Raw genomic sequence first — 15,323 nt, 5'->3', positions numbered from 1 at the left:
AAATATGCCAAACAGGCTTGCTCTACAAATGTGCTGATGTTCGCCCACTGACTGGGAATGGTGAAACTGCCACAGATATAACAAAATGAATCAGGGTTGTTTAGGCACTTACGACGAGAAACAGCAGAGCCAGACATGATCTGAAAGAAAGGAAATACGTGTGTAAGTAGAAAAAAAAATTTTGCCTATTCACTACGTAGATAGTGAATAGGCAACCTCTGGCCACACTGTCTTGCGTGTAAATGAATAGCCTATACAAATCCATGCTACAGTAATGTGTAGTCCACAAAGCTTTAGACTAGGTGACATAATTTTGAATAAAGGCTAGTATTTTAGAATGTAAGAGTAACCCTGTATGTTTAATACTTTTCTTTCTTAGAGTTGGTGTGGCATATATTTCCATTCCTGTGAATTCTGAGAACACTGTGCAGAATGTCATTGAAGAGGTTCTGTTACAAGTTGGCCGTCAGGTAACAAAGGTTTCTGTACACCTTTTTAGCCCTGTTCATGTTTCTTTGAAGTGTTGTGGTATGGTAATATGCACATCACGCAACAGTGCACACCTTACTGTGTTTGTCGGTAGCATACATTTCACTACACGCTGCCACTACACTACAGTGTAAATAGTTCCTTAATGAGTTATTTTTAATTACTTGACCATTCTTACATGGATTTTAAATGTTGTTTTTTTTTTTTTTTTTTTTATAGAAGGAACAGCCGGAGGATTTTAGGCTGGTTGAAATTCTTATGGGTAGTAAACAAGGTAAGAAGTTTGTGTACATTTGTGATATTTTAACAATTTTTGGGGCAGGTTAAAAAAATACAAGTGCTGTTGGAAGTAGGCACAACAACCTATACTTTTTCTTTTCCATTATTTTTCAAGCATGTTTTTGTAATTGGTTGATGTTTGGGTACATGTGGGTCATTTTTTCCCCCCATATGTTTTAATAGTAAAAACCATTCATGTTACACGTTTTAGGTGAGACTTTATATTACAGGTATAGCACCAATATTTTTTTTTTTTTTTGTTGAGAATTTACCAAAACAAAGAAAAAGACAACTCAATGAAACAAAAATAAAGAACATCCTAGACCAGAATAAAGTGTAATATTGACTTTGAAAAACAAAAAAAAATTAAGAAAAGCCTCTGATCTAGAATAGCAAGAACATTAATAATGTAGTTTATCTATGGATCCCATGTCCTATGGAAATCAATTAAATTGTTTTAAAAATGTGAGAAAGCCTGTCTTAGATGGTTATGCAGTTCAATTTAGCCTTAATATATCCCAAAGGTTGTGTGGGTTTTTCCCATTGTTTAGCCACAGTGATTCTGGCCACCTAAAGGATATGTATGTAATCACCCTGGAGAGGGACTGAAGATGGGCAAGTCAATTCTGCTGAAAGGTATTTTCAGGCGTTCTTGGAAGGTTGACACAAACGAGTGAATCGTGTTGAATACTCGAGTCCAAAAACTTTTTACTTTAGGGCAGGTACACCAAACGTGGGGGAGACCCAGTTCTTACCTTGCCATTTTTTTTTTTGATTAGTAGAAACCGTTTATACTAGGAGAATCTGTATTATCCCAGCACCGTTTCCTCGACGGTGGCTCAGTGTAGTGTGTATGTAGTTGGTAAAGTTGATATTTGTTGTACTTTCTGTTGCTTACAAATAAAGAACTTTATATACATGCATAAATACTGTGTTGGCTCCTCTGTAATAAATGAACTGATAACTGTGTGTAGAGCATATAATGATAACTAATAATATTGATCCCTCTTTTGAAAGTGCAACGAATGGTGCTTCCATTTAAAGAGTTGTTGCTCGACCGATTGAAAGATATTCGCAAGGTTAGTGTTTGTATTTTGTGAAATTGACTTAAAGCAAAACTAATTTTTATTAGCTTTTAACTGATATAAGGTTTTTGTTTACTGATTTACATTTCCTAAGCCATTTTGAAAACAGGTTGCTTTACAGCATTTTTCTTTTTTTGTCCATTCTTTTTTAAATCTATATAATACTATTGCAGTGCCAAAATACAGTTTTTCCATCTTTTTTTCTCTCTTAGACATCTATACGTCAGATGAACCAAACCAGGTTTTACTTGGAAGAAAATACAAACCCTGAAATTCAAGTAGAACTGTTGGTCAGCGGTTTACCAGTCTTACTGACTGGGGAAGAATACACCAATATTTTAAGAGAAAATTTAGGAATAAAAGGTAAGTGAAAAGGCAGATGATTTGTCTGTTTTTTGTTTTTTTGTTACCATTTGTTATCATTGATATTAAAAAAAAACATGATAGAAACTTACAGGTTTGATGAGTTTTACAAGAATTGTCCTATTGTAAGGTTGTGGTTTTTTTTTTGGCTTTTTGTACTTTTGGCATATTTGGCATGTATTAAATTGTAGCATCAGTGTTTTCTAAAAGTACAACTACATGCTGCTGTATAATTTAGACAAGTACAAAACTCTTTGTCTGCCATGGGTAAACCAAAGGATTTGTTTCTATGGAGTCACTCAACGTTTTTTAAATGGCATGTTCACATTGATGGTGCTTGGCATTAGAGCAGACCATTCAATTGCTGTGTCCTAGGAAGGTGTATGGTAAAATATTTTTTAATGCAAGCAGTGTTTAGTACCTTAATGTTATCTGGTATCAGCCTTATCCTTTCCCTGTAGAGCAAAGCTTAGACTGGAAGAAACAGATGATAAGTCTTTTCAGCTTTGTTAGAGTGCAAAGAAGTGTCATGCTAATTAAAGATTAGAATCACTCATTGTTTCCCCATTAGAGATTTTCCTAATTGTTAATTTCAGGCAAATATAAGTGCTGGTAAATCCAGAACTTTGTGTGCCAGCAAAACAGGAATATAAGAGAAAGCTTCTAGTGGTGATACATGTCCCCAAAGTGGGAATTTCACTTGCACTGTAAAGCGATTGTCTTTACTTTTCGAGTGTTCAGGACAGGAAGTGAAAGGTAATCTCCGTAATGAGGTATTTAAACAAACAAACAAAAAAACAAAAAAAAGTGCTTCCAAACTATAACTACTTAAAAACAAAGAAAAAAAAGGTATAAATACACTTCAACTGCAGCAGATAACAATTAGGTATTCATGTGTTTATATAGCTGCCAGGAGTTTAGCTAACTAACTAATCTCTGCAATACTCACCTGTCCCTCCACAGGGCACTGCCATCTTCTTTCCCCTGACGATCTTCAGGCAACTTGATTGGCTGGGATTAAGTTAACTCCCGTGCAGGAGAAGCTGGGATTGCTTGGTACCCTGGAACCAAAGCTGACGCTGCACATACGCAGCTCAGCTTTTTTTGCCAGATACCTGGAGCAGTCAGGCAGATAGGAGGTATTATGGCTTAAGAGACGTTGTATGTTCTCTTCTGCAGTAACCACCTGACTGATCATAGAAACCTAAAAGTGGAACTTAGGTTCCGCTTGAAGTAAAAGCATGATTTATCATCTACCACCAAAATTAGGAAGTGTAATGTTTGTTAATTATGGGAATAATTTGTGTTGGTCAACACAATATTTTTGATCTGGGTCTAGATTTTGTTAATTGCATTCATCATTTTATTTAATGTCATAATGTATCAAATCTATCTTCCAGAAAACGTGGTGACTGTGGTTCCAGCCTATGCTCCCCAAGGTAAAGGACATCATGCTGTATTTTCACACTGATAATGGTACCTTCCAAAGTAATAACAGTAAATTTTAATTTCGTTTTACTGGACATCTTACAGAAAAGCATTGGTTGCAGGTCTTCCTAATTACTGTGACTTTGCGGGATCTCCATGTTTACAGCACATACATTGAATGATGAATAATGTAAGTCCACAGATGCCATTTAAAATGGCAAATTTTGCCCCAACATTGAACGCTACACAAAATATATTTCAGTGCTATAGTCTAGTGAGCACTATAGTCTAGTGTGTCCCCTGTGTCCTCATTACAGGGCTTGCAAAAGATCTATCCTCAGGGAGCCAGGAGTCCAAAGTCACTGACAAATTCTGTGACCAATCAAAGGCCGGAGAAGCGTTTTTTTTTTTTTTTTCTATGGCTCTGATAACTCTGTGTTATGATAACATCTGTGAGTTGTTTCAGATAAAAAGACAGATATTCCTCACAACTATCTCTCCAGTGTTAACACTGAATTTCTTTATTTTGTGATCGTTTCCAGTGAAAGATTAACGAATGAGTGCTGTACACACAGCACCATTCTGCTCTATTGAGAGGCGTTAGGGACAAGCAAGCAGCATTCCACTGTGCCCTCCTCCATGAGAGTTAACAAAGGCTGTTCGCAATTGGTCATTCATTGATCTGCCATGACAGATTGATGAATGACGTTGGGGGAACACTGTACTGTGAGCAGTAAGACTATTTATCCTGGACGACATTTGACATGCATACACAGCCTTACACTTGCTCAGTACCTCCCTTGCTCTATGCTGAGATTATATCCAAAACATATACACTAACCTTTTTTTTTTTTTTTTTTTAAATACTAGTTCTAAGTTCCAGTAGCAAAAAGCAAACAGAGTACAGGTAGTCTCCTCGTTATCTACAGTACGACTGTAGGCTTGTTCTTAAGTTGAATTTGTATGTAAGTCAGAACATTATTTTAATAAAAGCAGTTAGGACATATGTTTGTCTCAACATATTATTAGGCAGCATGGTGTCAGTTACTGTGTAAAATCCTTACTGTGAATTAATTACAAACAAGGCAAAAAACATTATGGAGCCTAGACATTAATTACCTTTTGGAGCAAGCTGTGCTTTGATATGCAAAAAGAAACAACTGCAGAGTTTGTCTTGGTCATTAAAAAGTTACAAGATGTTGCTCAGCTGTGTTTAGCAAAAGATTTCTTCTGCAAGTCATGGGAACCGCCCCCTTCCCAGGGAAGCCCCAAAGGTATTCAGGAGTTGTCCGTATGTTGGATGTCCTTAACTCAGGGACTGCCTGTATTGTTTTTTGTATTAATAGTATTTAATAATTTGTGTCAACTTTTCTTTAACTCGATTTCTCCATCAGTTATGGAACTGTTTTGTGATCCCATTGAGTATAAATTTAGCAGAAATTGATTTTTTAGCTCACATCACTGCCTCTTACACACTGTATCCTTAATACACTGCCCCTGCATACAGAATATCATAGGTTATGCCCTAAAGGCTGGGACCTAATAATTATTAAGTTTGATAGTAATTTGCTAAAAGGGGAATGCCAGGACAATGCAAGTGGGGTGAAGTGGGTTGGGTGATTCTTGTAGTCAGACATTTAAAGCCTGGCTTTTCACTGCTCAGGCAAATGCAATTATACATTTAAGAGAAGATTATAGATTACCCTTACAAGTACATTTTTATTTGGGACCTTAGTGGGAGGAAAGGAAAAGAGCCCTAGGTCCCCCTATACTACACTCTGGAAGTTCAGTATTGTATTGCCATTGTATAGTCACACAAGTTACATTTTAGAATAAATACATGATATGTATAATTATTGTATATAGTAAATATGTTATGTGTATAATACATTGTGGATCTAATTACTGCTGCTTCTTTTTTTCCAGGTGCTGTTGTGTTGCAGGTTTCTTGTTTTTCTGAAGCTGAGCGAATATTTATGCTAGTGAAAGACACAACTGTTAACAACAAGCAGCTTACTGCTGTTATCATTCCTCATATTGTAGTAAGTACAGTTAATATATACTTACTGTATTGGACGCAAATCAATCATGTTGGAAATATGCCATAAGGCTAGGCGGGGCCAAGCACTTTTGTGTAATAACTCTTTGTTTTTTCATATAACTTAGCTTTGTTTTTGTTTTGTTTTTTGTGAGTGAAAAGTAAATGATTCATTGCATACTGCAGCTGTAGCCGGCCTTTGATATGGTAAAAAAAATTGAGGGGACGTTATCCATAGCTATGAAGTCCTAACTTGCAGGGAGAACAAGTCTGATTGCTTTTGCTGTCAATGCATTTTGTAACATGCTCTTCCTAATCTACATCTAATGTATCTTATCCAGGAATGTGATATATGCACACAGGCAGCTCTCTCCGTGGTAATTTGCTTCTTTTACTGTTGGATCAACAATGAATGAAAATGTGTATAAAATATCTGGCTGTGCTACTATGATTTGCCTTAAATACACTCCACACCTCCTGTCCTGCTTACATTTCAATCTAGTACATAAATACATCCCTAACAGCCCTCTCTGCCTATTTAGTGAGCTTGTAATGACTTCCACTCCTATTACGTCTTTCCATGAATGGTAACAAAACTTTTTAGAGGTTACTCCTATTCTCTGGAAATCCCTCTCTCAGCCCGTTAGGCTTTCACCTACCTTTAACTGTAGTTTATGCAGACATTTTGCAAAAGAAGCACTAGTATTTAGTAAGTTTTTTAAAAGCTTTTCTGTGCATTTTAGTTTTTTCAAATGCTACATGCTCTACAATGAATAGAAATTTTAACCTGGGTGTTGAAAAACAGGATTTTAACGCTACACAAAGCATCTATGTAAACTAGACTTTAACATATTTGAATGAAAACGCCCTCAAATCTCACCTCTTCAACCAATTCAAACTCTACAAACTGTAAGCTCGATTTGGCAGGGTCCTCTGTGTCAGGTATACTTATATATATTTATAATCTGCATTTACTAGTTATTGTACAAACCTGTATAATGTTTTGGTGCTTAATAAATACATTAATGATGAATAATATTGTTATCTGTTACTTAAGTCTACCCTCTAGCTCCTTAAGATGCTTGCTTAAATGGGCTGGATTTATTAGTAATTAGTATGGAGTTAGGATGCACTAAAGCAAGGTTGTTTAGTTCTGGGACTTTCTAGGTGAATGATGGCAAGTCTTTGACCTTTACTCGCTTACTGTAATTATAAGAGGGACTTTCTTCTGGGAGACGCATGACACTTCTTTATGTAGGTTTTCTTTCTTTACTTCCTTATTTTGCAGCTATTAATAATAAATATCTTATTTTTTCATGTTGGTTTAAAAAGGTATAGATGTTCATGTGAACATTATTCTTAAACTGTATTTTTAAAGCGCCAACATATTATGCCGTACTGTTCAATATATCGAGATTGCAAATGACAGACAGATACAATGACACAGGAGAACACTGCCCAAAAGAGCTTCTCTAATTTTAACTAATCAGTTACCCTGGGTCACCTTGTTTAAAGACAACTTTTCTACTTTTTTTCTGCAATGCATAAGGTGAAGTAGATAGTTCATTAACATATTTTTTTTGCAGCTTTGGAATCCTGATTTATTTTCCCTTATTGACACTGTCTGTAATGTTTCTATATTCGTTGTGTGTTATGGATTTCTTAAATACTTTTTTCTCCAATCCGAAAATCTTTAAACCTAAGGATCGGGGTATGTGTGTGCTGGTATATTGTTGGAAAATTAGATTTTAACATTACTCTAGATCAGTGACTGTTGTCAATGAGTGTAGGGAAACGTGTGAATGGGAAATAGGAGACATAAATATTCAGCATGTTAAAGCTGCATAGTCACTAATAGGAAGGTGGTCTGCTTCAAGTTCTACAGAATCCTGACATGTAAAGTAGGCTTTATAATTAGTAAAATATGTAATAAAAAAAAAAAGAAGCTTTGTTGCTTTTTGCAAATGAATCTGATTAGTAATTCTCAGACCTTTTTACATCTTGTCTGTTTTGTTTAGTTTTCTTCTACACAGCATGTATTTTCAAAACGGATTGCATTACCTGGCAGGTCTAATTTAGAGAAACAAATTTATTTTTCACAGTTAAGTCAACTACAGTTAACTACAAAACATTCACTATAGCAGATTAATGATCTTTATCTTATTGTTTTTGTGCTTACAGAAAATACTAAGTAAGATATACCTGCATGTATTTTACCCATGCAGTTCAAATAAATAACTCCCCCTTAGTTGTGTTGTCTTAGAAATCTAGCAACCTATCCACTCTTTGTTTGAAACTCAAGCAAACGTTTTACTTATGTCTTTCTTTTCTTGCACTTTATGGTGTATTGCTAAACACAGCAGGACTGATAGGTAAGTTTATTCAGCAATGGTAGTCTAACCCCATCCCCAATAGCTATTTTTCTTCTAGGCATGTTTTGCCAATGTTTATATATTTTCATGCTTCCTTCAATTTTTTTCTTTCTATAGTGTGCCACCAGTATCTTGTTTGGGCAGCAAAATGCTGTAAATTTGTACTTGAATTAGGCCTAACTTCAAATGCCGGTTACAACCCAAGTAATCCACAAATACAGAAAATCAAATACGTCCATGAATTAGGCTGTGTGTAATAGAAAGCAATCCTATCAGCCCATATCAGTGCATATTATTTTTAGTTGGTTTAGTCCTAATTGATGACCTATAAAAAGATTTCTCATTACCAAGGTACCGCATAAGAAGCATCTCATGATGGGTAAAAGCAAAAAGCTCTGCTAGGACTCCTGCAACCTTATCATTGCAAAACATACTAATGCCATTGGTAACAGACATATTTGTAAGATTCTGAATGTTTCTGTGAGCACTCTTGGGGTCATAACCTAGAAGTGGAATAAACATTCATTATGCCGTAAACTGGCCATGACTAAGTGCTCCTCACAAGATTTAAAACCGAGGAACCAAAAAAATATTCAGAAGAGTTGTCCAATAGCCAAGGATCACTCAATTAGAGCTTTAGAAAGACCTGGAATTAGCAGGTACAGTTGTATGCTCACCACACAAGACTTTATTGCATAAGAAAAATCATGTTGAAGCTTTGCTGCACAATATTTTCGCAAGCCAATGAAATACTAGCAGAATGTAGTCTGGTCAGATTAGACTAAATTTAACACTTTGGATGTCATTCCACACACCATGTTTGGAGGAGAAATTGCACTGCACATCAACCAAAAAATACCATACCCACAGTGAAGTTTAGAGGTGGAAACATCATGGCGTAGAACTGTTTTTCAGTATATGGTACTAGCAGACTTCTTAGAATTGAGGGATGAATGGAGAAATATACTGGGACATCCTTGATAAGAACATGCTGCCATTTACCAGGATGCTAAAGATTAAACAAGGGTGGACATTCTCAATTGGTTTCAGAGAAAGGAAATGAAGCTGCTAGAATGGCCTAGTCAATTACCTGACTTAAATCCAATTGATATTCTATGAAAAGAACAGAGTTCATAGTAGAGGCCCCCAAAACCTTTAGGATTTGAAGACTGATTGTGTAGAAGAATGGGCCAATATTCCATGTGAGCAGTGCATGTGACTAGTTTCTAGTGACTAGGAGACGTCTTGAAGCTATCATTATCAACAGAGGTTTTTTTTACTAATTATTAAATACATTTCAGTAATTGTGTTCAATATTTATTCCCTGTCACTTTATTACACATAACTTTATTTATGGTTCTATTTGTTTTAATTTCTTTGTGTGGTTACTTGGATTGTTACTGACAACTGGTGTAAATTTTATGGCAATACCCCAAATGGATATATATCTACTGAGAAAAACCTTGACGTGTTCAATATTTATTTCCCTCCCTGTATCTACCTGTTGTGGTTTGCATACCTGGATTTACCCCCCTGCATCCATCGACCAGCCCATCCAACAATAAATGGTAGGAAGCCCCCCATTTTCTGGTGGTTGGGTAGCACTTCTGGCTAAATGTCACTCTTTACAAATAACAGTGATCAAACATCAATCAAATATGCCATAATTTTTAGTAGATTTCTGTTAGTCATTGTTTTATTGTCTAATCTATTAAAAATATTGTGAAATTCATATCCAACTTTAGGTGGTTAGATCTTTATCAGGGGGTTTGGTTGTACTATTGTATGGCCAAATAAAAAAAATAAGTATGCACATCTTGAAAGACCTGAACAATGCCTCATGTATTACATATACAAATAAAAAAGCTGTCCTGCGTGTAAATTTATTAGTTATTGCCAGCCCCAAATTTGCTAGAAAACAAATGAAAAATGATCTAGCAAGGACGGGGCGTTTTGGCAAAAACTGATATATAGGGGAGCACCTTGTAGATTAGTTGTAAAGGTTGCCAAAAAAAAACCCTTTTTGGCTCTCTCATTTTTTTTTTCAATGTCTGATGTCATTCTTTATCTAAATAGATAGTAATGAGTCACCAGAGCTGTTTTCTGTCTACAACTTGCCATACAGTTATCTGCTGGGTAGGTTTAAAATCCAATATACCATTTAATTTAATCCATCTAAGAACCTTGCAAGGCCTTGTTTAGCTAATCTAACTACCCTAATCCTCACAAAATTGCCTGCCAAACTCACCCTAGATTCTTATTTTGTGGCAAAACTGTAAAATTCTCTATACTAGATTGGGGATTGAGAAAATGTTGTGGCTGTGTAGCAGAGAAAAGTAAACAAGGGGCTGCTGTACAGTGATGGTGCAGAGGGATGGATAGTCCAGTTTTAGTTTAGTGCAGGTAAACCTGGACTTGTCCTTTAAAGAGTAGAAAATAACATTGTGCTTTGTGTTCAGTATATTCACTGAAGGAAGTATAGTGTAAATAAGGACTCTAGGCTACAGGAACGTGAGCATTTGAGATGTGTTTGCATTCACATCAACTCGTAAAGCAACTAGTTTGAAAGACCATGTACACAAGAAGTTTGGTTTAGCTTGGTTTACTCTTTTATTAGATAAGTCTGCTTTACTTCTTCTAAACACGGTTTTATCCTGACAGTATAATATGCTCTGCAGCTTGTAGGGAATATTTTTATCTAATCTTTTTTTTTTTGTTGTGTTCTCTTTCAGCATGAAAAATTACCTCAGAGTTCATGTCCCCTTCTGGTATTTGTAAACCCTAAGAGTGGAGGCCTTAAGGGCCGCGACCTCCTCTCCAGTTTCCGCAAACTCCTAAATCCACATCAAGTCTTTGAACTGACGAATGGGGGTCCTCTCCCTGGGTATGTCTGTACATTTTATGCCATGTGCATTTAAGCAATTTACAATGTATAGCCTCTCCAGCTGATAATTTTGCTATAATGCAGATAAAGGGTAAAACTTGTCTCTTTATATCAAATGGACAGTTGGAAAGGTTCAAGGTGAGAGCTAACGCTTGGCTACAGAAATTACTTGCATATATGCTATTTTTAGTGTGCACCTTGATTAACATATACATATACAAGCTCCTACGTGCTGGCTACTTACCGCACTGCCATGCAGCCATTGGCTCAATGTTGCCACCTGTTGCCTGCTGGAGTAATAACACAAGAATGGCCATATGAATCACAAGCCCTTCCATTAATGTTTGTCCATACAGCAATCAATGAATATAGAGGAAAGAGAGGTTTGAGGCTCATAGGTTTTTCATGCAAAAAGTGAAGTGTATTGATTGATTATTCAGTACATAAGCCATCAAATACACATAGACATATATTCTTTTCGTCTCTGTCCTGTTACTATTTCACAGCGCAGAGTAGTTATACATACTATATAGTATAGATTTTGTCATAAAGTATTACACATAACCATAAAACATAAATCCATACAGCAATGCTAACTCTGCCCCCTCTCTCCCCCCAAAAAAGCTAGCAGGGGTCAGAAAGGAAGCCTGTCCAGCATTCTACTACATTCTACTCATTGGTCTTTATCCGTTTGCACACAATTATGCCATCTCCAGAACCTCTGAGACTCTGTTCTGGGGATTGCTTCCTTATGTATATTTGATAAATTTATTCTTTATGCCTCGGTACTTAGAAAATGCCTAACCCTCTTTATGTCAGCAACAGGTCAGACTGAAGGTTTTTTTGCTGCTAGTAACTTTTCATCTTCATAAAACAAGCAAATACAGAGAACATTATTGTTGTGCACCAGGGGAGCTTACAGTATAAAACCACTTTAGGTTGCAAGCTTCTCTGGTGCACAGTGTTCGTGTTATCTGTATTTGTTCTATGTAAATTAATACATTAAAAATGGCAGAAAAGCTTGAACAAAATCTGACTTGCTGCTAGCAGACTCTGGACAGGGTCAGTGGATTTAGAATAGGGGTTGAGGAGCCTTTACACAGACAATGTCATTTTGCCCTGAAGATGACCGTGTCTTTTTAAGCATGTTTGAAATGATATCTGTCTACAAAAATTTCTAACAACATATAATTATGAGTTATCTTGCTGGACAAAAAACAGGGCTTGAGTCACAGGGATTTGTGATTTGCATGCTTACTAGATCGCCTTGTAAAGTTCCAAACTTGTAAAAAAAAAAAAAAAGAAAAGACAGATCAGAATGCAGGTAGAATATATGACGTGTTCAGGAATGTATGTTTTCTGTTTTGTGTATTTGTTTCTATAGCAATAGGCAAGTTGTTAGTCTAGGGCAGGACTCAACATTTCCACTTGTCTAGCATGAGTCAAAATGTGAAGTGTGAGAATGAAAGTAAATGTGCTTTATTGTACTATGTGGATATATCTTTCCATTGTCTGAATTTCCTAAATGTTTTTACTTTTTCTGCTGATCAGTTTTAAAGATACAACCTTCTGAGAAATATTAATCACAGTTTTAACTTAAAAGCTTTACACTTTTTTTTCCCCAACAAAAAATTAATAAAGAATGTCATTTTACCTGGATAGTTATCTACCCTATCTACCTACACACTGCAATGTTCAGTCTATCTTTATAGCAGTGCCCTCGATATCTTATAATACAGACATTTATAAAAGCTGTCAGCCCCTCTTTTTATATTTTTTTGTAGTTGTTACAGATGGTCGGTTGTGAAATATCTTTAAATATATGTATGTCAAGATGTTCTGTTTTTTTTGGTTTTTTTTTTAATGACAATCTTAACAGAAAAGTGATGTCTTGTTTGCCTCCTATTGCTTATATATATATATATATATATATATATAATTTTTTTTTTATTTTTAAATTGGTTTTTGGATACTTGCATTATAATGTCTGATCTCAGTTTTGCCTAATGGCATATGGACATGTATATAGGGTAGAATAATTAAATTGGATAGTACCATGCCTTAAATACTCTTTATTTTGTGTCCCTCTTCTGACTTCCTTTGGACATTTGTTTCTTTTCTGTTAGATTGTCAGTTTAAATTTACAGATCACATAACCAGGCCCATAGTAACTCTTAGTATAAACAGAATCCATCTAGATTAAACGTGTGTGTATATGTATATGTATGTGTGTGTGTGTATATATATATATATATATATATATATATATATATATATATATATATAGTATTTTAAATAATTTATTTTCATAACAGATTTCATACTTTCGCTAAAGTCCCTTTTTTCCGAGTACTTGTTTGTGGTGGCGATGGTACCGTTGGTTGGGTACTTGGTGCGCTTGAGGAAATTCGGCACAAGCTGGTCTGCGCAGAACCATCTATAGCAGTTTTACCTCTTGGAACAGGTATTTCTACCCAGTGTGTGTGTATATGTGTGTGCCTGCAGCAGTACTGAAACTGGCATTGAGTTGCAGTACTATTGCACACTTAAGTGGAAAGGAGATGTTTGCTTTACATATGACTCTTTTGCACACCTGTCATCTTTAACATGCCATACAGAAATGTACACATGTACACATGTCAATTAGTGAAAAATGGGTTGGCAAAATAGTCATAATAGCCATTGAATTCCTTACTCAAAGTAAAAGTGTGACAGAAACTAAAAATGTTTTTTTTTAGCGCACACGTTTTTTTTTTCCTACAATATATTAAACTTGACCTGTTTGCCCCACTAAAGATTGCTCACAATTTAAAAAAAAGATTGTCGGAAACTGCCTACATGCTACAAAAGACTGTTCACTACCTCATTGCAAGCTTTGTGCACAACATACTGTCATTACCGCTTGGTAAAAGCCCTTCTTTTTCCTCTGCAGTTAGTTTTCTTGGCAGCTTCTCATGCAAAAGAGCTAAGATTACTGCATGCTAGTTGCCAAACTAATCTTTAGGGAGATGACAGAATTTACAGCAGCACAGAAGCTCTGGTACAAAAAGCTGGTGTCCTACAAAGATTAACTTTAAAATTGCCTGGGGAAATAAAAATGATTACTGCAAGGTTTATTTTAATAATTAACTTTGTGTCTAGGGAAACAATTAAAGCAATTTTATTTGTTACCTACATGTCCTGGGCAACCGGCACTCTTATTCCCTCTAATGCTCTAGGGAAGTGAAGGGAGAGAGTGAGAAAGTGAGAGAATAAAGTAATGGGAAAATAATGCTTCTAGGGACTAGAGCGTGAGGTAGAAACCTGCAGGATCAAGCATTAAAGCAACTGAAAATTCTTTAAAATCCCACTAGAAAAAAAATAAGCATTTACTTCTTGCCCCACCTTTTAAAAATGTATGTTGTTTATATGAAAAGCTCACGCAGATATGTTGTTTGGCAGTCTTCATTCCAGGTAATAAAATTTCTAATAATGCCTTTGACCTGAAACTTTTGTTTTCAAGGAATATTGTGTTATATAGGGATGAGAACGATCATTAACCACCTGGGCGTTTCACTGATGCCTGGATTTCTGTACCAAAAGTGGTACACTATTTTTCATGAAATTTTTTTAAATTGTAGACCTGTAACTTACAGAAATATGTCCGAACAAGGGTCCAGTAGATATCCTGAAAATAATAAAGTAAATGAAACATACAATCATGTAAAAAAAATAAAATAAATAACTTTAATAATAAAATTATATAAAAAACAAAAAATCAGCTTAAACAAGAATACATAAATAAAAAATACTGTAAATGCATTAATTCGGTATACTGTATAGTAATATATTTTTCTAAAACACCTCCCTAGTGTTGTAAATTTTAAGAGTCCAACGTCACATACCTATAGACAAAACCACATAAATATATTTTGTATTATTTTGTATTGGATTGGATACAGGACTTTGTATTGAATCCAATACAAAATATTTGAATTTCCCGCTATGACCCCCATCGACGGGCGCATGCACTGACATCAGGAATCGTCGAGGGACGTGTACACGAGCGCCGAGTGTTCTAATTATTTCCGTACTTCCATGCAAAAAGCGTTACATTTTTTGCATGTAAATTTAATCTAGATTGTAGGCTATAATTCTTAGGCATGACTCACCGAAATATGTCCAAAATGTATTAAATTTAATAATAAACTTAAAAAAAAATTTTTTTTTAAACATTATAAAAAAAAGTCTTTAAAAAAAAAAAAAATAGTGTATAATGTAATGTAACTGTACAGTAGCTTATATAATATATATATAATTGTATTATATATATAATTGTATTATATATATATTATATAAAGATTTCTTTGTATTGGACTTAATACAGCTTTTTTGTTTAGAGTTCA

The 15,323-nt window shown here is 35.2% G+C and overlaps 1 protein-coding gene across 1 annotated transcript in view; it reads left to right on the top strand.

Moving 5' to 3' along the window:
* DGKQ (diacylglycerol kinase theta) overlaps positions 1-15,323 on the top strand; it is a 94,196-nt gene that overhangs the window by 65,877 nt on the left and 12,996 nt on the right. The window contains exons 10-17 of the mRNA XM_072404560.1: positions 380-470; positions 709-763; positions 1,786-1,847; positions 2,066-2,216; positions 3,617-3,655; positions 5,571-5,686; positions 10,787-10,938; positions 13,254-13,402. Coding sequence (XP_072260661.1) covers positions 380-470; positions 709-763; positions 1,786-1,847; positions 2,066-2,216; positions 3,617-3,655; positions 5,571-5,686; positions 10,787-10,938; positions 13,254-13,402 — 815 coding nt within the window. The remainder of the gene's footprint in view (positions 1-379; positions 471-708; positions 764-1,785; positions 1,848-2,065; positions 2,217-3,616; positions 3,656-5,570; positions 5,687-10,786; positions 10,939-13,253; positions 13,403-15,323) is intronic.

Source organism: Pyxicephalus adspersus, chromosome 3 (assembly GCF_032062135.1).
Source record: "Pyxicephalus adspersus chromosome 3, UCB_Pads_2.0, whole genome shotgun sequence".
In the NCBI taxonomy this organism is placed as follows: Eukaryota; Metazoa; Chordata; class Amphibia; order Anura; family Pyxicephalidae; genus Pyxicephalus; species Pyxicephalus adspersus.
The sequence above is the reverse complement of the archived record's forward strand: the minus strand, read 5'-3'. Positions and strand labels throughout refer to the sequence as shown.